Raw genomic sequence first — 27776 nt, forward strand, 5'->3', positions numbered from 1 at the left:
ATCAGTATGACACACTAAGCTGCTATCACTGGACTGAAACAACTGCTGAGCTGGAGGGTGCAGGGAAGAGGTAGAGACTCAGGGAAAGAATTTAGCAATTCACTGATTTTCCATTATCTGAGCTCGAGCCTTGAGTTGTCAGGTTAGTGGAGTGATGTCTCACACTGGTTCAGTTATTTTCCTTCCACACTTTCAGCAGAGAACATCTTAATACAACTGAGGATCAATAGTAAGTCACTCAGCCTTGATAATGACATTTCCACAACTCCAATCTATAGATGCAGTCAAGGAGCTTCACAGCAAGCAGGCTGCAGCTTTTCCGTTCAACTTTAGTTTTTCAGTATCATTTTAACTATAATAACCTTTCTGTCTGACTGCCATTTAAAATGGTTAGTTGCAAGACCACATAGAGGAATTCTAGCATGAAATTAATGTAGGGGGACACACTGCCATTTTGCCTGCTGACATGTGAATCTGGCTTCACCCCCACCATCACTGTTTCTTTCTCTTGGCTCAAAGGGATAAACAGCAGGGGGTGCCAAATATCAAAGAGCAGCTCTTTGATGAATATAGCTTTTTGATCAGGTGCTGCCCTTTACTGCTGGGAAACATTCAACAGCAGCCGTCGTGGAAAAAAAACGTTGGGAAACTTATATGAGATGTTAACAAGAGATTAATTCACAAAGGGTGCAAGACCTGAAGTCTTGAGCGTGAATGGAGAACACAGTTATTCAGAAATAGCATTTAGATTGAGTTGACTGTTTTGAAACCTCGAGTATATTCTTGAAATATATGGTGTAAATGTAATTAACCCTTTAGGACACCAAACCCAATAACTGACTGACTACCTCCTTGTTGAAAGCCCTATTAATGGGGGGAATAAATAAATAAATAAATAGATAACCACACCATTAAATGGGCCTCTGTCATGATGGACGACTGCAAAGCCAAGGCATTAAGACAATCAATGTGTTTTCATATTAGTCAAAAACATTGCATATAACTCATCCACGACACAATTCCTCATGATACATTCTGCTCTGATATAATAAAGATACTGATAAAATGTTGACAATGTTTGAGCAATGTTTTCTTCTCTTGGAGCACGGGAGCCAGCAGAGCTAAAAGAATAAATGCGGCGCAATTTATGGAAACATCCTTGGAGAGCAATCCTGGCACCAGCCGCCGCGGGGTGACTACACCGTCATGATAACTTTAAGGGCACGGTATTGATTGCATAATGCATAAAACTTCAAACTACGGCGCAGCACGGGGGGGGGCGAGTAAGGCAAAGAGAACCACAAGGCTGAATCCAAATCCTTCTGGCAATACGCAGCTTTACTATTGGGTTATTACCATATTACACTGACAGGTGTTGTTGTTACTGCGTCCACAGATCGTCTTCCTCTGTGGTGCGTTAAGCCCTGCGCGCTTATCACGCGGATTGCACGAATCGAGCGTGACAGGAGATATGAGGGAAGTTATGAAGCCTTAAAGCTGCAGCAATTTACAGAGACGCGGTTCCCTCAGGTAAGGAAGGGGTGGGAGTTATGTACTATTGGCTGGCAGAAGGGGGACTCTACCTGTACCTGTAAGAAGGAGTGCCATTCGTCATCGCCCGACTCCAAATCAGGATCAACTTTTTTTTCTTCCAGCAGCCCTGAGACGTAGAAGTCGGCCAGGACCGCCTGGAACTGAACGAGCGACTGGAACAGGGCTCCGAGCATGGAGCCTATAACGTCGTGGAGCGAGATGAGAGTCACCGAATGGCTCCAAGGTGAGGATCATGGTTCGGAGTTGTTTTTTTTTTTTTTTTCCTCCCTCCCACGGTTTTATCCCCTCACAGGTACTTTAGCACGGAAGGTTAGGTCAAAAATAGAAGCTCTACGCTAATCCTATTGGAAGTGAAAGGTGGAGGTGGAATGAGGAAGTGGCCTTTGCTGAGAGTTGTTCTGATCAGTGTCAACAACAGCTGAAGTTGGAAGCCGTGATAGTGTTCACGGCTTTCTGCTTCACTTCGATTGGGTTCACCTAACATACTGATTTATGCATTGTTTTGCCTAAAGGGAGAAATTAAGTTTTTACTTTAGGATATAACATGAATCAGTGCTGCCTTACGGTGTTATAATCAGAGTATCCGCCCAATAATAAACATTAAGGGAAATACTTTTGTTTTTAGTTTTGCTTCAATCCTGTGCCTGAATTTGAAGCTACCTTATACGAAATGTTGTACGTGTACTGCTACAATTCCAAGTTATCTTTCAGATTCCGATTTGACTTATTTTACTTACAACAGGTGTGATGAGTGTTTGATTAATTGTATTTTCCTACACATAAAGGCACCCAACAGTGTGTCAAGAAATTGAAATTAGTTCCACCTGCACTGTCAAAGATAATTTATATCAGAATTACAAAATGTTCTAGACATTAGTGTAAGACTTTTTTAAAAATTCTGTTTTTATTTCAAGCACATTTCTATGCCAGTCTTTTTTTAAATATATACAAAATGTTAAATCTATGCAACATGAGCATATTCTTATAGAGCAGTATTCCTTATTTTGCTTATGTAAATAGTGTGATAACTGTCCTTGGTTTAAAGTAGCACTCAGAAACACATCATCTTGTAAGTGCAGAACACAAACCTTTCACGTTTCACCATGAGAGCTTTACTTTTTTAAACCTATTTGCTCAACATGCAGCTGAGCAGAAGTCGTTTTTCATGCCTGTACATGCACGTGACTTTTTTGACTATGTGGGGCTATTTTATAATTGTACCCAGCGAGTGGTTGAAGCCTTATATATTTGTGCTTTTGTGTCTTGTCGTGGCTAGGTCTGGATGCCCCCATTAATCAGTACCCAGTCTCAGATTGGCATTTATCGGGTCTGGAGCTCCTCCAGTTGACTTCCCTGGACTTGGAAAAGTGGGGAGTCCATAAAATTGGACACCAGGAGGTCATTTTGGAGGCTGTAGAGAAGCTCTGTTCTCTGGTGAGTGCGGATCCACGGTCGTGTGTGTGCGCTTACAATGCATGTCCAGGGCAGTACCCTGTGTTTCCAATGATTTTAGTTGAGTTTGCTGAGGAAGTAATGTGTGAATGAGACAGTAATTGATACAACAGCCTCTATTTTTTCATTGCTGTAATTTTTTTAGACCCTGCTCTTGTTTGAACAGTGGGACCAGCAGCTGCTGGACAGCCTGTTACAAACTCCAGCCAAAATACACTCAGTGTTTCTACTGCCATACAAGTCCGGCCTCAGTTAAATACTAAGTCGTAGCGAGTCTCCGTTCTTTCCACTTTGTTTCCACTACACAGTTAAAAAAAAAAAACGTGTTTGAAAGCAAACCTCAAAGGACATTTCACGCTTCGGCTGCAACCAAAGTAGATTTAATATACAAATTTCTGCCCCTAATGCTTTCCATGCAAATGTCTGGCAATGTTCTTAATCAAATAAGGTAACACTTCTGCCCTCCCTTTGATTCTCTATCCCACTCTTTTCTGCTGCATGATTAAATTAACTGTCTAACCAATGTTGAGAGGGGATTTTAGGGATTTAGGTAGCTGGGTTTGTGTGTGGGAGCATTAGTGTGTTTCCAGAATGGCCTTTATTTCAGTGTAAGGGCTGATTGAGCTGGACAGTACCAGGCAAAGCTCAGTCTCTGGTGGCGTAACAGTCTGAAAACATCAGGCTAAGACTGCTTAAACTGCTTGTTTTTGAGTTGTTGAAATGACTGTAATACAGATTGAATAACATTAAGAGTTTAACACCAAAGTCTTTGTGAGTTAACGTGTAGTGGAAGCTTTTTCCTACAGCGGAGCGTGTATGTGGGTGCATGTGTCTGCCGTTCTTCCTCCCCATTTTCTCTGACTTGATGCTCCATGAAGCTCCAACACTGTGCTCATTCATAAAATCACCCATCAGATGCTCACATGGAGCAGACCACATCCAAGTACACAGCAGCATAATTAACAGTTACAGTGTTGAAAATGTCATAAAAGATTTATGGCCACTTGTAGATGAGCTTTTTGTTCCGGCTGGAGGATGTGAACCAACAAATGCTGAGCGGTTTAAAGTGCTTGACCAACGATGAGTGGGCCATGGCAATGAAACGCTGCTTTTTTAACGGCTTGCACGAGTCACGTCCCATGCTGCTGAGCAGAAAATTGGCATGACACATATGAAAGAGGCAAGAGAAACCGTCTCTCTGAAGGACCTTTCAGGTGATCTCTGTATCTTTTACTTCACAATTGATTTGCTATCTGTGAGTGTATCAACTTTCTTGTGGCTTTGTTTTATATTGAATTTTACTTTGGGGTAAATCACTCCAGGGTTTAGTGTTATGTATATTATTTTTTAGCAAATCTGAGGCAGTCCAAGGAAGGAGTGTTCACACTCGAAGCATCAATAGAAATTTATGTTGTGATTTGATAAAAACCTTTGGGAGCATCATTCTAGTGTACGCGCTGTAAACACTGTTTCTAAGAAGTGGTAAATGAGTGTGTGAGTGTGTGTGTGTGTGTGTGTGTGTGTGTGTGTGTGTGTGTGTGTGTGTGTGTGTGTGTGTGAATGACTCAGTGTGGCTTTTTGTCTACAAGCACTTTGAGTTATCAACAAGACTGGAAAAACGCTACTGTCCATTTATCATTTACCATATATTTGGTCTGTTACTTTGCGTGGGGCAGTTCCCACATCACATTATTGGAAAACTCATGAATAGTACAAAGTGTAACCCCTAACCATGCATTTTAGATCCCAGCCCTAACCAGTCCTGATTGAGAATGTTTTAATTGCTCAAATTAAACATACACTAAACAAGAAATCTAATGTCGCCTCCGATGTTTTTCTCTGGGAAAAGACAGTTGCAGGCTTTTCTTTGTTTACGTGCTGACAAAAACACATTTGCATTATGTCTGTCTGGTGACTTGTTCGGCACATAACAAATAGGTCATAAAATAAAACAAGCTTTTTTAGGCCAAAGTTCTGACCGGTCCAAACAGACTTGACCTTTTAGGAGGGATGCCTTAAAGATACAGGAGCTAAAATGAAGCGTTTCAGGCTGAAGGTGACAAGCTGTGCTGTGTAATGCAAAGTGTAACAAAAATGATAACTTTTTTTTTCAAACATTTCTCCATGTAAAGTATGATTTAGCTCAAAAACAGTTTTTCCTTTCACTTGTCGGCATCAGTAGTGAATGTCTGTGAAAGTCTGCATGTTAGATTTTTTTTTTTAATTTCCCTCCTCTATTTGGAAAAAGAAAAAGAAAAATCACAGTTATGTTACAATGACACGACGGGGAACGTTTTTAAAACTTTCTGTGGCTTTAAAAGTACACCGTGGAGAAGTGAAAATAAATCAGAGGAGAGTTGGAAATATTGATACTCATCAGAGAACAGCCTGGGCCAGAATCAAACCAGTAATGTGTTCTGCGTATAAAATGCATTTTAAACTCTTTTGGTTTAATTGTTTCATGACAGCAGTGAGTGGAATATATCATTTATCAAACACATGTGTTTATTTTGCTGTGTGTCCTCTCTAGACGTATGGCATTGGAGGAGAGAGCCTACAAAGTCTGACAGAGAAGCTGCGCACTGTTGCCCACACCCTGCAGATGGGCATTCAGAACCGCTGGCGCCTCAACAGCTATGATGGACGTAGCACCACCAAGCTGCCAGCTGGCATTCTTCAGACTGTAGTTGAACTCATCACATCTGCCAAAGGCCTTTTCTCATTGCTCAACAGGTTTGTAGGCTGGGATTTATATGCAGTTTTACTATTATAGAGTGCTATACTTTAGACACATGTGCTTTTTTTGCTCATTTGAAACTGATGCTTGTGGATTGAAATCATCTAGAGCCTTTTCAGAAGAATGTTTTAGTATATGCATTGATCCCTGCCCTTTACCTGTTCGCTGTCTTTCATTTTATAAACCACTAAAATATCTCTTATTAGTCTTTGTTCACTTTAATTACCTTGTGGTGAAATCTTTTCCTTCCCTCTACATCCGCATTTATTTGGAGTATAATCTGTGTCTTTCCAGATATCAGTTTTCACAGCTCAGTGGCTGCACTGCGACCAAGAACATATTCAGTTACTGCAGAGAGCTGGGAGACATTGTACACAAGGTACGCCAGTTCATTTCAATTAAGTGCATAAAAGATCAGCTGCCGTCTTGTCGTGTGACTCCCATTTATCAAGTTATATTCTGCTGTGTGCAAATCTTTCCGTTTGTTGTGGGATGTTTTTCTATTTTAGTCAAATGTCAGAGTCTGTCTGCAAGAGTTAGAAAATCCACAGAACACGTGTGAGCTTGATGCACTTAACACACGTTTGTAAAAGCTTGAAATGTTTTATTTCATGAGGAACCACCTACGAGTAAACCATGTCTCTAGTTGTAATGTCATGCACATTAAACTTCCAAAGCAGAACTACAACCTGCTCTTTGAATGCCCACTTCTTTTAAAATCAACCACTAAAATTGAACAAGACAAACTGAAGCACATAAACCCTCCCTTTCCCTCAGCTTAGCTTGAGTAATGCATTTTTATCTTTACATTCCTGGCATATTTGGAGGCGGTTGTGCCTTGAAGAAGCATTGGTTGAACGGACTGCCAAAGTAGCTGGCTGGGTTTTGTTTGTGTTTACCCTGATACGGTGCTGTGTGGTGTTTGAAAGACTGGGGAGGAGAGGGAATATTCATAACAAGGTGCATGTAAAGTGGGTGAAAAGTATGCATGGGTACTGTAGCACCGAGGACAGGCCTAGATATGTTGGGCTGCCTGAGGGAGGGAGGGAGGAAAGGGCAGAGTGGGAAGCAAAAAGGAAGGCAGAGAAAGAGGGAGGAGACTGAGAGAAGGATTGCACTGGCACTATTAAATGACTTTTGTCTCCTGGGGGAGTGAACACACTGCAGAGAGCAACAACAGGCAAAGAGAGGCTATTAACTCTGGAACTGTGGTGACATTAGAGATAAATAATCTTACAGAAGTTTAGAGGAGAAGAAATCAAAACAAAATAGAAGTGAAAAGATAGTAAGAGACACACAGAGAATCTGAGTAGAGGAGACTTAGTTTGCTGAGGAGTTTATGTACGGCCAGCTCTGGACGCCTTCCCAGCATGACAGGTACTGTTCTCACCTCTTTGATTGGATAATTCCCCTCAAGGTGATCCTTCTTTTGCTGCTATTGGATTTTGCCTGAGTTCTTAGAATGGCTCGGGCCACTTAAATAACATCGCAAGTGTATTTTCTGTCTCGCTAATCTGAAAATCATCTAGTGCTGATTTCTATGAAAGGGTATCTTCTTACAGATTAAAAACTAACTACTGGTCATATGGGGGCAACTTCAAGTGGGGCCATCTGTTCGCAGTCTGTGGGACTTGTACATGAGGAGTAAAATTTATAGATTAAATGTGACTTTATTCTCATGGCCCTGGAAGAATAGAGAGCAAGGAAGGAAGTGTGGATTTCAGGGTGTTTGTAGCTTGTTCATTTGGATAGGATGTTTTCGCTCCTACGCGGTGAATCAGAGTTGGTCCTGTTGTTGTTTTCATTCATTTTTGGCTCAGAAATACGTGGAGGCAGAGCGCTGAGTGAGCAATTAGCAAGTTAAAATCTTTCCACTCTTGTTGGCTGCTCAGAGGTTGATCATTATATTATTGATGTACTATTGTTCTATCAGTTCCTGTTTTTGAATTTTGTGCATGCGTGCAGGTGTTTTAAAGCTAAGAATTATTGTCTCTAATGTGAAAGAGTTGGTATGACAGATCGATAGATAGATAGATAGATAGATAGATCGATAGATAGATAGATAGATAGATAGATAGATAGATAGATAGATAGATAGATAGATAGATAGATAGATAGATAGATAGATAGATAGATAGATAGATAGATAGATAGATAGATAGATAGATAGATAGATACTTTATTGATCCCAAAGGAAAGTCAAGCATCCAGTAGCAGACATAATAAAGCAATAAAAATGTTTATACAATAATAAACACTTTAAAAACAATCTAAGAATAAAAAAAAACTGTTTAATATAAAAATAATATATAAAGTGACCAGTGAAATTCAGAAGTGCCATCACTGATGGCCAGAGGAACAAAAGAGTTTTTGAGTCTGTTGGTGGATCATCTCTAGATCATCTCCTTCTCAGATTTCAACCACAGATTTTCGAAACATTGAATGATCAAATAGTAACTAAATCCATTCATGAAAACAGTGGAAATGGATACTGTGGTTTCATATCTCCGAAACCTGCATATTGCATGTTTTGACAGGTGTATGTATTACTTTAAAAATTCTTGGCAGGTGAACTAAAAGGTCAGCTTTGGGTAGCTGAACAGGTGTCACATTTGGATAACTGAAAAGAGAAAATGAAAAATCCTCGTGCACATGGGTTCAGGCCTCATCTCTCTTTATCTCATCATAGTAATATCAACCTGCAGTCACAGTCCATGCGGTCAAATACATTGATTCGTACCCACTTGTAGTGTGAACAGTACAGCTGAGTTATATTACATAAGCATGTGTGTTCCCCTATACAACATAGACAAGCATGGTCACATCTGCTTAAACCTTGCTCGTGGCTAATTGAGGTTGGTGTCATCCTCCCACGTGACATATGTACCATCCGGAGGCCATGGCTTAATAATGACGTCCTTTCCAAGGAAGAGCTTCCAAAGAAGCCGCACCACATCCTGCACACAAAAGAAAGGACACTTATTTCCCAGTTCCTCTGTGAGTGTTTGAGCGTTTGTGTGTTTTTTCTCCCACCCTGAGGGCGATCAGGGCTTGTTGTCAGCTGGTGTTGTGGGGATCCCACACTGAAGTTGTCTGAGTTGGTCTGAGTTTCACAGTAGCACAGGCTCAGTTTGCTTTGAAGCAGCCAAGCAACAGAGGCAAAGTCCAAGAGAGTGAGGGCAGAGAGAAAAAGGTGGCGAGCTCTGTGAGCTATTGGGAAACATTCCTTTAAGGTATGTCAGTTTAATGGTGACTCTGAAAGAGAAGGTTAAGGACATTTCTTCAAATGAAATTTTTATTTGCGCTTTTGACATGAAAACCTAAAGGTGAATACGTAACTGCAAAAGATTTTAATGTCTAACATTTATTGTAAAAGCTGCTTGCTTCTGAAACAAAAAAAGGATAGTTTCTTAGTTTCAAATGTGCAGTTATGGATTTATAATGTTTTTTTTTTTTTTTTTTACAGCAAATATATGGTAATAAAAAACAAAATACAGAAAAATAACAACTGTGTGGTAGCCGTTGTTGACTTAGCTATGATTAGCATGTTCACTGAGTTTTAGTTACTACTGGATGACTTATTAAAAGGTCAGAGAGGAGTAAATCATAACAGGTTTAAAGACAGACAGATTGTGAAAAGAGGATGATAAACCATGGGAACTGTGAGACTATGACTAATATTATTTGATAGAATAAAAAAGGGAGTTCCAGAAAAATGCATTGTTGAGCCGGGTTTTAAAAGTCATGGAAAAGACCAAAGTTAGGCAGGGAAAGTCGCTGGATCAAGTGTAGAGACGCTAGTGTAAAAGTGATCTCGTATAGTTATGTCTCACAATCTTTTTATAACATGTCTGACCTGATGACGGAAATATCTACTGGGAAAGTCCAAGTATGTAAACATGCAGGCAGAGGTAGACAGAACATGAGGAGTCCTGGAGAAGAGAACACCATGTTTGATATTTGCATGTGTATATATTAAGTTGCAGATATCATCATAAAGAGAAGAAAAAGTAGATTTCTTAAATCACAACTAAAATCAAGTCTAAGTTTAAACATACCCACATATGTCCTTTATGGGTTGTTTCTTATTGTTGTGTCTAAGTTTCAGTTTTTTTTTTGCATGTGTGTGTTTGTGCATGATAGTGCATCTTGTGCATCCTTTTCAGAGTGTTACACCCATATAATAGCATACCTTTGTTTCCTAGACAACTATTGAGTGAACAGCTCACAGGCAACGTCACCTACAAAGTTAGCTACCTGATTGAACCGAACACCATACCCCACAGCACACACCAGCTGAGGAAGGCTGCTTACCTTTCAGCTTTTTGACAATGTTACGGATCACTGGTGTCATTCATCTGTGGTTGAAAAGAGGATTTTTCATTCATACAAATCTATCTTTGGTTCATCCTGTTTGAAAATGGTTTTTCATTTTATTGACATCTACATTAGACCTGAGCCTGATCTAAGAGGATCAGGTTACAGTGATATTCAAGCGTGATGTCAGTAAATGTACCGGTTTTACAGGCTCGTGGCTCCTCAGACATCTGTAAAATACTGCTTACCATGAATCTGGTTTTGAATTCATTCTTGGGGCTCTAAAAGACCAGAGATGAATCAGTTGGAGTGTTTCAAGTTTGTAGAGCCCTCCCTCAGCATTTGTCAATGTGGTACAACTGAAGAGAAACTGCACTGTTTTTAAAATCCTGTGCTTCAAGTGTGGGCTCCTTCAAAAACTGTGTTCTTTTGTTCTCATGTGAAGTATTTTTCTTTGAAATATAAAGAGGTCAAAATGAACAGAAAGTCTTGCAAGTGGAGCATCGATATGCTAGAGGCTGTGGAGGACTAAATACTTCTGTGCCCTAACCATCTTCCTCGTGTCTCTGCCACAGACATGAAACACTGAGAACTTATCATTGGGCCTCACATCTTTCATAAGAATTATGTGTGTCATACCTTTGTGCATATACAAATACTTTTTTGTAGGTATGAACTTATACGACTGTGGTAACAGAAACCGTGCGGGTGAGATTTTGTTTTACTAAAACTTCTTTGGACACAAAGAGTAACTTAGAAAGTGAATAATTCAATTCAATTCAATTCATTTTTATTTATATAGCGCCAAATACAACAAATGTCATCTCAAGGCACTTAGATAGTAAGTCCAATTCAAGCCAATTGGAATAGGTGTCCATACACGTGTGTTTGTAAGCATACAAATGAAATGGTTCTGCATTCATTCTTTTGAAATGACTTTGAAACCAGCAATGAGAAGCATTCACTTGTGCTTTCTGTTTCCCACCACACCTTCCTGACATTACACCAGTTTCTGCACATAGTACCTGTTGCCCACCTCATATAGATAGTGTCATTTCCCGTTCTACCAGAGTTTGAATGAAATGCAGAACTGGTTGTGTTGTTATGGTGAAACGTCCTGCAGCATGATTGCAAACAACATAAAGCAAAGGAATGCAATGCGGGAAAGAAGGTGGTGTTGCTAAGTGAAGGCAGAAGTGATAATGCGTAGGCATGAAGGAGGTGGCACCAACTCTGAGCCTCAGCTTCTTCTGTCATTTGGACAACTTATGAGAGTTGCTGTTGTTGGTTTTAAGCCGTGTTGTAAAATGATATGTTAAGAACAGAATGAGGACTGCAACTAAAATAAAAAATCGCAATGGTAACTGAAACATTCATCGGTTTTGTAATAATCAGAAATTGAAACTGAATCAAATAGAGTTATCTGCGGTAGACAACCCCTACACCGCATTTAATTTAACTCATCAATACAGCTAGATCTGGCTTTTTAGTAAAGACCATAACACACCAGCAGAGCACACCTGTGGTCGTTCAGATGATTCATCGAAAACGCCACCGCTAGCGCCAGTAGGAAGCATTGCGATGCGGCCGATCTGACCACACAGGTTAAGGTGAAGTTCCCTTTTGTGCTTGACAGTTTTGTACAAAATCGTACAAAAAAATGTTTACCATAGAAAATATTGAGACTTTACTTTAAAATTCAGTGTGGGTATCTACTACTACTTAAAACTACCTAAGCAGCTTTTCAGATGGATATCACTGGGAGCATCTAAGAAAAAGAGCTCCCATACGAGACGGAAGGATTCAAGGATTCAATCATTGAAAAATGTGTTTTCAGGAACAGCGACGCTGGGAAATAGGACAGTGTTGAGATGTTAGGCCAGATTCACACATACGCGTTTCAGCAGTCTCACTTCTTAGTCACTTTGACACGTGTTGCTGAATTTATTGCTGGGTCTGTTGCTTTGCTTTGCCAGTGTAGCTTGCGATGGAAGGTTGAGCACTGTCAGCCTTTTCCAGGCAGCTGTGGAGGCACCAACCAATCAAATCGCCTAACCAAGTGTATGTCTGATTCGTCAGGTATGTGGTCTTCCCACCATAGAGCACTAAAGCGTGACTCAGTGTGAATCTTGCCTTATGCAGCGTGTCATAGAGTGCCAACCGCTACTGGTGTGGGGCGATAGAAAATAGAAAATATGTGTTCCGGTCTTTAGACAGTATTCTACCCTCAGACGGTTGTGTTTATAACACCTTGAGTTATTGGAAAGTATGTTCAGTATTTTGGATAATTGCCCTATGTTTTGTACAAACTGTACTCAGGATATTATTAAATTGTTCAAAGTCTTATGAACATTTCGTTTTGACCGATACTTAACTTAGTCTCAGCATGTACTATTACAGTATAATAGACTCAGTTTCAATAAAATTCAATTTACTTGTTTGGTGCTAATTATGAAATGTTAGCATGCTGACATGAACTAAAGATCATAGTGAACTCTTAGAAAATCCCACATCCCTGTTAACATACAAATTATTTTCACTCGTAGATTTTTGTATGCCGCGACCCGACCAACGGATTCAGCGGTATAGAAAATGGATGGATGGATGGATAGATTTTTGTATGTTATTGTGCTGCATTAAAGACTCTTACATGGGTACAAATTAGCCTTTAATCTACACTTTAGAGCATGACTGTTTGCACTAATAATATGTTTAGGTGTGCATGTGACACCCAGAAGCTGCAAGTTATATGTATTCTGTGTTTTTCCAAACCAGGTTAGTTGATTTTCTACTTTTCAAGTGTCATTATGCTGTGAGTCAGGTGTGACTACCTACTCAGCTAACTCTGCCTTTGTCATTGTAGCACAGAACCAGTGTGCCATGACAAGATGCGCTCGAGTAGAGATCAAGATAAAGATCTGAACATCTCCATTCATGTTTTTGCATAACCTCTTAATAGTTTGTTTTGGAGTAAATAAGTATATCCCAGATTTTGTTAAGCATCCACACTCAAACAAATATCAGGAATGCCAACACACAAAAGCAACACAAACACAAGCAGGCAAGTTGAACTGGCCATTAATCATGTTGTATCCCTCCTTATAGTCTTGTGTCGTGGCTTTTAAGCAGCCCAATCCATTTGTGTTCACTGCTGATCCCTTGCTAGATTTCACATGGATTACCTTCTCCTTATAGTGCTTTATGTAACTCATCACATCATACAAATTAGCTTAGGCGAGTATTGCTATGTGCCCTTGGTCTGTTAGACTGTATAAGCACCTATCCTCTTCTCTCTGAGCTTCTTCTCCTCCTTCTCTCTAATTTGAAGCCCCCCATTTCATCTCTTCTGAGCTCATGACAATAAAGTCCGTAAGAACATTATTAACATTTACTTTCCAGAAACTACAGACAAGATTGATATTCAGTTCCAACAAACTGATTCTAGTCACTGCCTACTGACATTTCTGAATGTCTGTGCATGTCTGTGTGGAAGAGCATAGTTTACTGTGGAATTACTGTGTGTGTTCGGGTGGGGATTAGTGGAGATCCTTGGATTTTGCAGTGGATTGCACACACTGTTCTGGAGTATTTGCAGTGATGGAACCCTTTCTAGGTGTTCTGAATTTCTATATGGATTGGTCATAAAGCTTGATTAAATATTGTTTCAAATGACAATATTGTGCAGTCTTATCGGTTTCACCAGCTAACCACATACAATATATTGTCCATACCGTGTACATAAAGCTAACCGAGTTACTAACTGAGGCCCCAATCGAGAAAACAAGATTGTTTAAATCATAGCTTTTGCCATTTATGAAATATTTTCAATTTTCTCCTTTCAACCTTTTTTTTTTTACAACTAATCATACCAGTAAGAAAGAGGTGATTAAAAAAAAAAACTCCTTTGGAACATGACTCTGAAATGCTTTGGACAGATTAAACTAAGGTCAAAGAGTAAAGAGCATAAAAAAAAGGTCATAAAAAGCAATGAAACCTGACTCCAAATGTTAAATACAATGAAGATACTTTCCTTTCAGGATTTATTGCAGGTCCTATGAATCATGTGTTGTCTACATTTTATTGAAGTTGCTATAAAATCCTGAAAAACACAGATTAATATCTGGAATGACACTCCTTTAGCCCCTGGAGATCTGTGGCCTTTCTCTTCCTGACTCATGTAGTAGAGAGGAAATAGGACACGGGTCTTTGAGTCAGATTGTCCTATTTCCACAAAAAATCAATAGAATCTACATATGGGTTGATGTGGTGTCATTTTGTTACCCTTCTGCTCATGCCATGTTGTTTCACTGATCCAACAGGATACCACAGTCTATGAAAAGGAAAAGGACATCATCTCTGTGGTGAGTTTGCTTGTTATTTGAATGTTTGCCTTCTTTCTATGAGTAATTTTGGTCGATTTTGCTTCATTTTACGATGAATTTAGTGAGGTATTCAAACCAAGTAAGTCAAGTTGTTTTTCATCTTGTAGTGCCGGCAGCTGGTGGCAGTTTGCGATGAGATCCTAAGCTCCAGCCCCAAAGAACTTCTCACCCATACAGCTCACCTGGAGAGTGTCGACCTGGTGCCTGTGTCACCAGCTGATCAGCTGGTAGAGCCTTTTTTGTTTTTAAACCCTTTTATCAATGTGGTTTTCATCTCTGTGAGAAGTCATCTAGTTTAACATGAAATGCAGATTCTGTTTCGTTGATACTATGCACCTTTTCTGCATGGTCACACCTATGCACAGACCTAATGTGTATAGATTGAATTTTATTTTTATAAACATTTAATCGGCTAATAAGACTAACATAAAACTAAAGAAAAAATACTCACAGATTCAACTCTATCTACATGAACATGCAAAAATCGATTTCCTGTAAAAGCTTAATTTATGGTTATGTATTTAGCAGACACTTTTATCCAAAGCGACTTTTATCCAAAATATATAACATTACAGCTAATATCAAAGCTAACAATAAGCTACATAAAAGGAAACCACAAGTCAGACTCTGTCAGAGGTGACAGGGGTGACAGTGTAGCGATAGAGAGCAGGCATAGAAGGAAGTACAGAATTGAGTGATCATTCATTTAAGGTTTGTTAAGCCAATCCCAGCTTCTCTTCTTCACTTTGCTGGTCATCTCTTGAGGTGTTACCTGTTTTAAAACCTTTCTCATCTCTGCATCTTATCGTGTCACTCTCACTGTCATTTTTTTCTTTATTTGATCACTTAAGCACTTATCTGTCTCAATTCAAGTCTCGATGTCTGTGTCTTCTGTTCTGTCACAATTTCAGTCATTTTCAGTGTTTCTTTTCTCCTTTCTTCACTGCCCAGGTGTGCTCATCAGCATTTGGTTCCATTCTGCGCATCTTTCCTCTAACTCAAGGTTCTCCGTGTATCCAGTTCAATTACTCTCTCTGAAACCTTCCCTTATGCATAGTTGTTCACAAACAATGCTCTTTTATTCTATTCCTCCTCTTCTTGCCTTGAAGTGAGCACATTCAGTTCTATAATTACAGCTCTAGTTTTTGTTTGTTATCAACATAATCTAGTTTTCCTTTCATACTCATATCTAAAGAGCCATTTTCTTCAAAGCATTTTCCCAGTATCCTTCCTCTTTGTGGTAATCAGCCCATTAACTAAAGATCTCTCATGTAAGCAGTTTGGCTTCCTTTCTTAATTTGTTCTCCTCATCACATCAGCTGTGTTATCCTTTCAACAGATATGTGTAGTATATGTCCTCTTATGGCAAGCGTATTGCTTTGTTTGTCATTTCGATGAATAGCAGTGTGTGGCTGACGTTGTGTGTGGGAAGTGTATTAAAACTGAACTGTCAGGGTCATTTTTCACACATTTCCTACATTAGAACAGGATCATTTTCACAAATGTACTGAACAAGAAGCAAGTAAACGTGATTATCCTCGATTGACAGTAGGTAATTGATTAAAGCCCATCACCAATAATGAGATCTGCACTCTTATAGACTGAGAGTGATGGAAACTGCAGACAGAGAAACAGAAGTGAGAGGCAAGAAAAATGAGGATTTTGTCATTCCGAGATTGCAAACTTAATCCAAACTTACAAGCTTTTGCTTTCTCTCAAATTTTCTTTACTGTAATCAAAAGAGTTTGACTCATAATGATACACTAGATACATTAGTGACAATTCACATGTGGATCGTTCCATAGATATTTCTAGAATGTCTACATGCTATAATACTAATATAATATGAGGTTTGTTGCAGGGCAAAAACCCCTTCAGAAGATTATTACAATGGCAACACTTTACTTAAACCCCCTATGCATTTAATAGGTTGCTTGTTGTTAATAGAATAATTTTAGTTATTACTGCATTTGTTAATAGTTATATCCTCTCTCAATGAAAGGGCTTTTTCCATTATAGATGCTGCGTTTTTGAATATCGTCATTCCTTATCATAGTAATTATATTCCAGCTTTCGCATCAGACAAATTTAGTTTGCTTAACCCATCTCCAATCTATATTGATTTATTTGCCATACTGTACATAAAGGATAACATTCAAAATGATTAATTAAGATCATGATCATGGAGCTGTCAGGTTCAGCTTCCACGAAGATTCCTTTATTTCATGACCTTTGGTGATTTAGGTGTCTCTTTCTATGCTCATTATGACAGCCTTGGCAAGCTGATTTAATATTTAATATTTCTTTCGAGAACAGATAGCATTAATAAGATTATCATGTTGTGCAATTTTGACTCAGTGATGTGCACAAGTACTTTTATCATTCTGAAATGTATACAACATCTTTCATTTTCCCTTTTTTTCAGGGGATTGAGATAACGTCCACCAGTTCCAGTAACCACTACGTGACTGGAACCGCTGCCGAGGTCAGAATCTCAAATCTGCTTTCCTTCTTTCACTGTTGATTCAGCCAACAAACAGAGTTTAACCATCAGTGCTATTTCAGTGTTCTTAACAAATCCTCTGTGGAGCAGCGTGACTCGGACTGCTTGTCTTGAACTTCAGACCAATAGGTTAACTGCAGCTACAGCTTGTCTTTTCACAAGAGCTCCATACCAAAAGCTGTGAGACTCCCAATGGTTTAATTACTTGAACTCTGACCTATTAAACGGTGACTTGATGAGGAAAATCACTATGGTGAATCGCCTTAGTGGTGTGATTGTGTTTTTATCAAATCTTGCATGTAACAAGCTGACTTTGTGGCTTTGGTCTGTCAGACACCTTTCCACTCATTTGCACTTCTTGATTACTCATTAAAGAGTACCTGTTGTTGCTGACTCTGTGGAACTGGGAAATCTTGCGCGTATGTTTTTTAGGTGGAGCAGCTTCTCTGAGAAAGCCAAAGACCACTTTAATCAGGGGGTTTGTGAAATATACAGAGAGCAGTGAAAGGACGGAGGAGTGTAAAAGGCTTATAACGTCAGTGCAAGAGTAGCTCTCCCATGGGACACAAAGATGAAGATGTTATTTTTCCATGATGTCAACAGCAGAGTACCCTAGACTCCCCTGCTACTGCACCAACCTAACTGTGGCTGACTAATGAGAGATGAGATCAGCATCCACAGGCACATACAAACTACACGAATGTGAGAAGAATCCTTACTTTACAAAGAAAGAAATGGTGCACATCTGATTCACTGGATTATCTAGAATGACAACATTCTCACCTAGCTGTCAAAAGGCAACAAAAGGAAGCTTATCTATGTAATGACTTCTAAGTGCTGGACAGAAATATTTCTATTGTCATCTGAGAAAATAAAGTCTGCACAATATTAATGCAATCACGTGTTTCTTTTATATTCAGTTGTTCATTTTTAAGTTTAGAATTGAACTCTCGAGAACATTAAAACCAGTTTGTGGACATTTTGTATTTTTCCAGATGATACAGTACATCCAATATTTGTACATGACAATGCTTCACTCTAACAAATCTAGTTATAAAAACATACATATAGCATTCCACATACATGGATAGAGGAGACCAATCATATCACCAATCTCCTAGGTCATATAGTGAGGGCTGTTATGTGCTATTTTTGGTTAAGTGTTGTTTGTTCTCTCCTAATGCAGCCTTCCGCTGATTCTTATTTGAGGATCTTGGCTGGAGATGAAGTGGTTCAAGTCAATGACCAGATAGTGGTGAGTGATGCGGTGTTTACAAGCTTGAATTCTGTTTGACAGTCGTCTTACTGCAAAGTCTTACTGTCCCCGGAGCAATAACCTTCATACTGAAAAGTTCTGTGTGACTGCATCAGGTGGGCTGGAGCAGGAAAAACCTCATCAGGAAGCTGCAGGAGAATCCCAAAGGAGTGACCCTGGTCTTGAAGAAGATTCCTCGATCAGTGCGGCGCAAAGACTCCATCCAGCTCTCCATCACACAGGTCAGACATAACTGAAGTCCACCTCCATGCACCCAATTACTCCACAAACTAAAGTAAAGTTTTAATATATTTAACTCTTTGAATAGAAAGTGTTTATTTCTTATACAAGCCACAGAACTTGTGGCTCAATATTTCTTTTTGCAGTGTGCCTCAGAGTTGGCAAAAACAGCTTAGAGTAATTACATCCTGAGATGAAAGTCCAGCATCAAATCCTCCTTCAGTAACCGAGCTGTTTACTTGTTTATGTCAAGGGAACCTGAGCCGTTCTTTCATGTGAACATCCCGTTCGATTCCCGTTCAACATAACTTGGGATCGGTTTCCATAAACTCTTGCAAGTTGTCACTGAGCCGACTGTTGTTTGAATTACAAACTGAAATACATGCTGCATCTGAGACGAGCTCACAGATACGCACTGTGCATTTCAGACCCCCTTGTGACCAGTACCATGTTAATCTCAGATCTAGCTGGCGGCTTGTGGCGAGAGAACACTTCAGAGGATGTGAATCAGCTGTGTGTATCGTCTCCATATTGCCCTCAGAGGATGCCCTGATTTTTAGATTCACAGACTTTGTGTGTGTTTGTGCGAATGTGTTGCTGTCTTGTCTGCTAAGCCACAGTGTGCAGATGGAGACCTGAAGAGAGAGCTGCCGTCACAGCCCACATGACATCTGCTTCCTTACCCCTGTGCTAAACCATAAATACACAAACATACACACCAACACACACACACACACACACACACAGGAACAATCTCTACGAGCATTCTCACACGTTTGGGTTTTGTTTCATTTGTTCTTACAAGGGGGACGAGGTGAGAGAAGAAAGGTCAGAGGAGGAAGAAGAGAAGGACGAGGAAGAGAATCCAAGGAACTCCATATTTGATAGGGTCGCAGCTTCTGTCAGGTCCCTGTCTTTTAGGTGAGCATGGTAATTCACTTTTCCCCTTGTAATCAGTTAGTCCTTATTAGAATCTGAGGTATTTGATTCAGATGAATAGCCAACAGTTTTTAAGCTAAATTATTTTTTTAAAACTTGATTATTTCACAATCCAAAATTAAAAGAACTTCCCCATGTTTGTAATACCGTTTGAATAAAAGGGCTTCAAATTGATCTGACAGTGGGATTGCTGTTGAATTTGCATAGTGAACATGTTTTAAAAAATAATAATAATACATATATATATATATATATATATATATATATACATATACGACCAGTATGTTGGAATGCTCTCCCTGACCATCTAAGGGCACCACAGACTGTGGATTATTTTAAAAAAGGCCTGAAAACTCACCTTTTTAGAAAAGCCTTTAGTTAAATTGAAAAATCTTAAAATAATTTATCTGTTTGTTTATTTATTTATTTATTTGTTTAAATGCACTCTGAAATCATTAAGTTGATGTAAATTGCTTTATAAATAAAATATATGTAAATATTATTATATACACACATATATATATATATATATATATATATATATATATATTGTTCTATATGGTCAAGACATGATATCTGTCACTCTCAATGCTGAACGCGTAAAACGTTTTAACACTTCATTTGGCATAAAACCATGAAACAGTTTGTTTTGTCTTAAATAAAACTCTATAGAACTCTATTGTCGAATGATTCCGACAAATTATGAAGAACAGAATGCTCGGATGTGTCAGCTCAAACACTTTTTGTTTTCATCATGAAACTTAAGCCTTTTAATCTCCTATATTTACCTATAAAAGGTAAATTGATGTGGCAGTCTGTTATTAAGCGTGATTCTGTGTGTGCATGTCGGCATGCAGACAGAGCAGTTTGGACATAAATGTGGTTCACTGAAGTGCGAAGGATTAACTCAGTAGAACAGAACCTCCCGCAAACTTTCCTGACCTTTTTAACATGTCGGATCCCGATAGGTTTACGATGACGTCGCAGGGCAAATATCATGAATTCCACTGTACACACCCACCAGCCACAGCTGACTGAAAGTGAGAAGAAAGGAATGAATGGAGAAACAGATATATAGCCGAGGGAGTTTGGGAAAGATTAAGAAAAAAAGAAGAAGGGAGGTGAAAGAGTAAGGAGGAGAAGAGGCGCAAAGGGTGTTGATGGAGAGCAGGCAGACAAATGGAGGGAGTGGGCGATGATGGTGCATTATGGTTGTAAATAGTTCTGTCAGATAGTTCTGTCATTTTCTGATACACTTATAACAGTTATAAAACTGGCATATTTAATCTTTTTAGGAGACCCAACTGTAGTTTTCAAGTATTTAATGTCTCTGTTAAACTTTGTGGCCACAGATTTCACTGCATATCAGTATTAAACGACTTTAAAGTTTTTATTTTAGGAAAGCCATCATCGTAATGTGATTTGAAACAGGGATCCCTTTTATTAAAGATTATTTTCATTTCTCTGTCAGTTGCAAAGAATTTAGATTACAAATCCCAGGTTTCGCCTTACAGAGGCATCCAAGTGCAACACCGGTGAGTTTCTCAGGTTAATCTTTCTTTTGCACTTTGCAACAGAAAAGCTATTCAGGGGCCAGAGGTACCGCAGCAGCCTATGGGACAGGAGGAATCTGAGTTGTCCTTTGACAAGGAGCTGGAGGGGAGTCTGGATCTGACTTCATACCGAAACCAACAGGAGAGGCTGTCTCCTCTGTCAGCGTCAGGTAGGGAACTTTTCTTTGAAGTCTCCAGTGAGTGGAGGCTGATTTTAGTAGATTTTTTTTTTGTTCCGAAAGCAGGATGGATCATAATAGGCTTTTGCAAAGACAGGTAGGTTTTGTTCAGGAGCAGCATCTACGTAGCCTGCTGTCACCAGAGAATTTCACAAACGCAGATTAGTCTGAGACCTCCTTGTTCATTTTCTGTTTTCTGGGGGCCGTTATTAAAAAAACAGGGTGCAATCAGATTAACCCACAACCAAAAAAGAGCTGTGAAATTTAGCGCTGAGTGATGTGTCTCGGTGGAGCTCTTCTGTACAGTCTCACCATTTCAAAGCAGCCACGCATTTGATAAACGGTTGGCAGGCCCTGGCATGGCAGGGTGGAACTCTGTATGAATGGGAGGAAGACCAGACACATTCTGCCAAAGCAAAAGAAACATGAGCTTCCCGGTCCTCCAAATACAATAATCAGAAAAGCATGTTGAATGTTATGAATGTCAATTAATATGAAGAATAGAATTCTTCTTTAGCCGGAAGTAAAGCACTATATTTACATTTGCTTCAGTAAGTCAAACTGAATTAGACCCGAGATCTTTCTGTAATCGCTACAGGCTTTGGTTGAAACAAGTGGATGTATTGTAAATATCTTTGATAAAATGTTTCACTTATTTCAAATCCGATTTTTGAGGATGATGCACACTGAAGACATGTCTCACCCAGATAAAGTGGTGGTTGTATAAAGAAGTCATTAATGTAGGTCCCGGACTTCTGTAACAGGCAACATACAAATGTGTGTCGTAACGATGTGTTATATTGTGTATCATTTTTATCTAAATGTAAAACAGACACAGTGTTGCTGACAGCTGCAGGTTTATTTATGCTCTTCACCTTAATGTGTGTTTCTAAGTGGAGCTTCAGAGTTCGGAAAGTGCGAGGCTCTCCCCAAACTTCAGGAGAGACCGGTCACCCTCCCCTTACAGAATCAACCAGGAAAGAGCGAGCGTCAGTTCCTGCCCTGAAATGGTCGGGCACACGGTGAGAGGAAAAGAAGAGCATTTACAATCAGATGTTTCAGTTTGAAATCAATCATATTTGGGGGATTGAATAAAACTGCTTTTGGAACACTAAATTATCTCTTTCTGTTTATCTTTACAGCCGAATAAGGAAAACAAGAGGATCTGTACGAAAGGTACGATTTTTCAGATCTTGAAATAATTAAATGCATTAACTGAACAGATCAAGTACAAATTACAAAGCATATTGCATTGTGACAAACAGTGTTAACACACTAAAGTAATGACTGCTTAAGGCAGTATTGATGTATGTTTTTATGTTCATTGATAAATGGATTTTCACTAAAAATCCATTCATACTAATTACTAATGGATGCTTATAAGTGTTTGGACCATCATGTGCTATACACAAACTCCCCTGCACAGACTTCTGCCAGCAGACTGCTTCCTAGAATAAAATGATAAGTTAGTCATAAAACAACCAAAGTCAAGGCCGATTCAAATCTCTACAGGTCCTGCAGTTTTGAACTCCTTATAATTCTCAATGTCCATTGGAGTTTCCAGGTTCTGGTGGATGCTGCTGTGTTAGTGTAATATTAAAGTCTCATGACCAAACTATTAACTGCTCAACAGTTGAGTTCATTCATCGTGCTCCTCTTTCCTCTTTGTATACGAATTCTTTTCCAGGAAAGACGACGGCTCTGAGCCGGCGCCGCGTGTCCTGTCGTGAATTGTCTCATCCCGACTGCGATGGGTGGCTCTGGAAGAAAAGAAAGGAGAGCAGTGTCTTCCTCGCGCAGAAATGGCAGCGCTTCTGGTTTGTCCTCAAGGGGCCAAATCTTTACTGGTATACAAGCCAACAGGTGGGCAAAGAATATGACCTTAAAAATTACTGTTGTTTGAATGTTTTACTGTTAGTTTGATTTATGCTTACATACATTTTTCTTAGTTTTTTAAAAAGAATGACTGCTTGTTATTCTATTTCTAAGCCACGGGGGAGTATTTTCTGAGTATTAGTGAAATAAAACTGCTTCAGCTGTATCTACTTTGTTCAGTCTGGGTGTCTGATGTTTATGTCTTATGTTGTGTCTGTTTTTCTTCAGGATGAAAAGGCGGAGGGTCTGCTCAACATAAGTAGCTACAGCATAGAGAGTGCTGGCGAGCACAAGAGAAAATAGTAAGAATTATTTATCATTTAGTGATGGATCTTCCAACATCTCATTCAGGAAAATCGGGGATTTTGTAGTTTGCCTGTATTTGTAAAGATATAGTACTGGTATGAGAAGTGAATGTAGTTGTTTTACTTTGAAAACAGAGGCTTTATTATGCCTTTGCACAGGGAGAGTTCTGCAATATACAGTAGACATAACGCAGGACACTGTGCACAGCTTTTTTGCTGCCCTCAATGTTGAAAAAAAAAAAAGCGATATGATATCGTAAGACTGCAGTTTCTAATCAAAGACGGAAATGCAGGTGGGAATTTTATTGTGTCCTTGTGTGTGTATGCTTGATTTGGGTTTTAATGTCTTCATGACTCATCTGCTGACCCTCTCCTCCCCGACTTTGTTCTCTCTCCACCAGTGTTTTCCAAATGTGCCACAGGAAATTCCAGAAATTCTTTTTTGCTGCTGAAAATGTCACCGACATGAGCAAGTAAGCTGGAAAAAATTTATCTAGAGTTACCTAATCTAAACTTGATAATGATAGACTGATGTCTACATAATGGTCTGGTTTGGTCTTGATGCCGCAACTCCCGTATAATGCTGCCATTCATTATGAGTGTATACGAGGTGTTAAATCATACTATAATGGGGTTTGGTCTGCACTGCCCTCTGGAGTTTAGTTTTCTGAATAATCTTTTAATGCTTTGGGATATGTTGATCTCTTCTTTTGAAATAAAGTCATGCAGTTTCCCAAATTTAGACATATCTGGAGCTGATTATATATACATTATGTTCATAGTTAACTGTTGACACAAGTTGTCATTTTTTTTTTCCCAAGGTGGATTAACTGCCTGATTTCAGCCATACAAAAGCACAAGAAGTTCCTCAAAAGTCCAGATAGTGAAGAAGGTGAGGAGAGAGTTTTCTTACGTCTGTAATTTTAATTTTGTAATTTTGTAGGCTCTTCGTGACTATCATGTACTTAAAATTCAGATTCTTTCATCCAGTTATTTTGTTCCTGCTGTTTTGTGCTCATATTTTCTATGATTTTAGGTGTTACTCATGCTGAGGTTGTGGTGTCAACACACATGGGACAAAAAAAATTATCGTCCTCTGTTTTGTGAAAATTGTTGTCCTGTAATTGTGTTTATAATGATTTCACCAGATGAGTTTCTGTCATCAGAGAATGGAATATATCTGTTGCTATGGTTATCTGTCAGCCAGTTGAAAATAATGAAAAATGATGACATCTTTTCAGGTAAATTCATTAATTCAACACCTTTGTTCATGTTTTCACAGAATGTTACAGTGAGACCGAGTCAGAGAGTGAATCATCTCCTTCTCCACGTAGAAGAAACAAGGTAAGAGTGGTTAAATACTCACACGGTGTGTTATTCAGATGAGCAGTGATACTAAAGGCTTTTTTTCTCTGTATCTCAGAAGGTGCAGTCCAACACTCTGCCTCGACCAAAGGGGAAAACGAACAAGGTGCCAACATCCAGTTCTTCAACAGAGGGCAGCAAAGGAACAAGTATGGCTCATATGACTGTCTTTCAACCCATGCCTCAATTTCTCTCCTGTTTTTTTTTTTTTCTGTGTTGATAAATGGGAATAATTTCTTTAATCAGCAAAGATTGCAGCATTCTGATTAATGTTTCCTTAATGTGTGAGTTGTAATATGCCGTTTCCTTAACTTTACCCTGGGGACATTTTGCTCAGCTGATTGTCAACAAAAGCATGGTTCATAACAACTTAATAGAGAGTAATGCTGTCATCTAAGGCCCACTTCCCTGTTAGTATTGAGTTTACTCTCTCTCAATCATGTGCCTCCAACTTTATTTGCTCTCATTTTGCTCTCTCTCTCTCTGTTTTTCCTTTCCTTGCGAGAAGGCGGCCCAGTGGATGAGATGGGCATGATGTTAAACAACTTAAAAGAAGGAGGAGTTTCTCTGATAGGTCACGAGCAGCCGTTCACTCATGACCACTTCAGGAAATCCTTTATTCGACGCAACAAGAACCCCATTATCAATGAGAAGGCACACACGCTTCGAGCCCTGCAAAGTACTCTGAAGGTGAGGGGGGGGTCTTACCTGCTTTGTTTGGCTGAGTCTAACACATGCCTCGGGTTATCTTTCCCTGTGTTAGGGCAAAGCATGTGATTAAATATTGACTCAGGTGAGCTTCAGCTGACTACATTTGCTGACTTTAACAATTCATAGACTGGCTTTTGAGTCAGTTGAATTTCTCCATGTCTTTGTTTTTGACAGAATTTTCCTCATTTTAGGAAGATTTTTGAGGCAAAGTTTAGGAACTGTTCACTTTTGTTTTCGTGTTAGCAGTTGTTGTTTTTTTTGTTATCTTTTACAAAAAGTCGGGTTTTTTATTATAGTGTGACAGATTCACTTGAGCTCAGCAGCTCAGTAACTGAAGTTGCGTTGCTTGGCAGGCCAAAGAAGCGGAGCTGCTTCAGATCAACAAGATCCTGGAAGACTCTGATCTGACAGCTTCAAAGTACCGTCGGTGGAAGCTGCAAAACGAGGAACTAGTTCAGGAAATCGAGAGACTGGGTGCTCTCCAAGCCTCCAAAGCAGGAGGGGACATCGTGCCGGACACACCTGCTGAGGAGGTTTCCTTGGAAACTGTTGCTAAGGAAACAGCCGCCGCAGAGACAGAAGGCGCACACAGACTGAGCCTTCTGAGCCTCAGCGATGGAGAGCAGCTAGTTGATGCGGAGCCGTCTGATGTTCATCTGGAGATCCCACCGGGCTCTCCGAGCGCAGAGTCGAGCCCAGTGTTAGAACTCTCTCTGGGATCACTGCAGGAGTCCATTAACAGACAGCTGAGTGAAATGGCAGGAAGCGGAGAAGCTGCAAACCATTACTTTTACATATAAAATAACGCTGGAGCAGAAACACCACTTCAAGGTTGCTCTGTTTATTTAAGTCAGACAAATAAAATATAGTTGCCATGTAGCCATGTAATACTCTGATCTGGGTGCATTTCACCGTGTTTTCTGCTGACAATCACCTTAAAGGATCAGTTCAAATCGCCACTCAATCAGTGCTCTAATCAAGTATATCAGAGAAAAGCATCTGTGCAGACTTTACAAGTTTACAACAGTAATAGCATGTATTTATGAAATTTTGTGGTTCTCTTGTTCTTATGATAAAAATATCAAGTAGGACTTGAAATTCAGTGTCAGTTCTGATGTGAGACATGTGATTTTTTAATGTGATATGTACATATAGTTTAACCACAGATACAGTTTGTATTTGTTTACTGACCTTGCCTTAATAAAGGTACATAAGAACAATGTTGCACCGAACGTTCCCTTCAGAAATGCTGCTATTGCTCCTGTTTTTCAAGGCTATTTTACTTTATGACATATATTCACTTGTTTATAAACCATGTGCCAGAGTTTAGTGTTTCTTATTGTCTATATTTGCCATGAAGGCAGCAAGGCAAGTGAAGACACCTCAAGAGCTGAGTCATCTGATATAGCTCTGTTTCATTTCAATATAAGCTTCACTGACTGGATAAGAATAAAGAGTGTTGATCAGTTAAGTTTTTGGGGTTGGGTTTAAGATTTAGATTAATGGGACTATTGTAACAAATTAATAACTGATAAACACTGATAAAGTAGTGTGTATGTGTTTGTTCTCATTGCTCCTGACCTTTTGCATTTTGCTGTTTGTGTAAGCTCTTTCAAATCTGTGCACCGAAGGTCACCCGACTGGACGGATCATTTTGTTCATTTTTTTTTTTAGTCAGTTCTTTCTTTTTTGACCAGACAAATTAAAAGTTCTATTAAATATTACCCTGCTGGAAATAATGTGTATCACGTGAATACATTTTCCACGTCTCTTCTTTTTTCAATGCAGGACCTCCACCTGTTCTCACGTTTGCTGTCCTTTGTTTTCCCAACTGTGACTCATTCATTCCACAGGTTTGTGCCTGGTTGGCAATAAGGAGCTCCTGGTCTCGATATGTCATTCACTGTTAGTCACTTGCCGAATCTCTTTGTTTGAAACGTAATTGTTCATTTAGTCATCTTTTGACTTAAGTAGCCTGCCATTACATCTGATGTCTAGTCACGTTACACGGTCGTTTCTGCTAAATCACTTAGGTTGACTGCAGTGAGCTTGTCAGTGTCAGAGTGTTGACTGATTATTTACTCTCTGGCTCTCAGCATTGTGCCAAGGCAATGAGTCTGAATTCTTTTTCAGCTCACCAAACCGACTCAGAATATACAACAGTAGCACGGATGCATACACACACTGGTTGTAATGTGTCAATTACATTGAGTGCAAGAACAATATCAGCCTGTAAAGTATTCATTAAAAGTTTGCTGAGGTGATGTAACAAACTTTCTGAGACCATGTTTTTTTGGAAAACGAGCCTGCAACGACTTTGATTCAGTTCCTGATGTTTCATTTCGATCCAGAAGGTAAGAACCATGATGTGAAACCTACAGTAGGGGACAAAATGATTCACTACCATAT

At 39.4% G+C, this 27776-nt stretch overlaps 1 protein-coding gene across 4 annotated transcripts; it reads left to right on the top strand.

The window, feature by feature from the left end:
* Positions 1–1432: 1432 nt before the first annotated feature.
* On the top strand, positions 1433–27640 carry cnksr1 (connector enhancer of kinase suppressor of Ras 1). 4 transcript variants are annotated; one of them, XM_075447606.1, is made up of 22 exons: positions 1433–1530; positions 1659–1777; positions 2831–2988; positions 5537–5739; positions 6038–6122; positions 14380–14421; positions 14550–14669; positions 16868–16927; positions 18132–18200; positions 18317–18442; positions 19246–19361; positions 20957–21102; positions 22006–22133; positions 22254–22287; positions 22799–22974; positions 23215–23288; positions 23693–23764; positions 24113–24183; positions 24574–24635; positions 24715–24805; positions 25165–25346; positions 25721–27640. In XM_075447606.1, exons 2-22 carry the CDS (start codon positions 1726–1728, stop codon positions 26165–26167), a joined length of 2514 nt encoding a protein of 837 aa, XP_075303721.1. In that variant the 5' UTR covers positions 1433–1530; positions 1659–1725; the 3' UTR covers positions 26168–27640. The 4 variants fall into 4 exon arrangements, with proteins under 4 accessions (XP_075303721.1, XP_075303722.1, XP_075303720.1 ...); XM_075447607.1 differs by having other exon boundaries at positions 1457–1530; positions 1656–1777; XM_075447605.1 differs by lacking the exon at positions 1433–1530 and having other exon boundaries at positions 1601–1777.
* The last annotated feature ends 136 nt before the right edge of the window (positions 27641–27776 follow it).

This window comes from Odontesthes bonariensis, chromosome 17, assembly GCF_027942865.1.
Source record: "Odontesthes bonariensis isolate fOdoBon6 chromosome 17, fOdoBon6.hap1, whole genome shotgun sequence".
Classification (NCBI taxonomy): domain Eukaryota; kingdom Metazoa; phylum Chordata; class Actinopteri; order Atheriniformes; family Atherinopsidae; genus Odontesthes; species Odontesthes bonariensis.

What these genes read in the sequence shown, in the direction of transcription:
- cnksr1 (XM_075447606.1), top strand. Translation starts at nt 1,726, where the DNA reads ATGGAGCCTATAACGTCGTGGAGCGAGATGAGAGTCACCGAATGGCTC. An exon ending in TGTCACCAGCTGATCAGCTG is followed by an intron (nt 14,670 to 16,867) that starts GTAGAGCCTTTT and finishes CCTTTTTTTCAG; the next exon opens with GGGATTGAGATAACGTCCAC. An exon ending in AATGTCACCGACATGAGCAA is followed by an intron (nt 23,765 to 24,112) that starts GTAAGCTGGAAA and finishes TTTTTTCCCAAG; the next exon opens with GTGGATTAACTGCCTGATTT.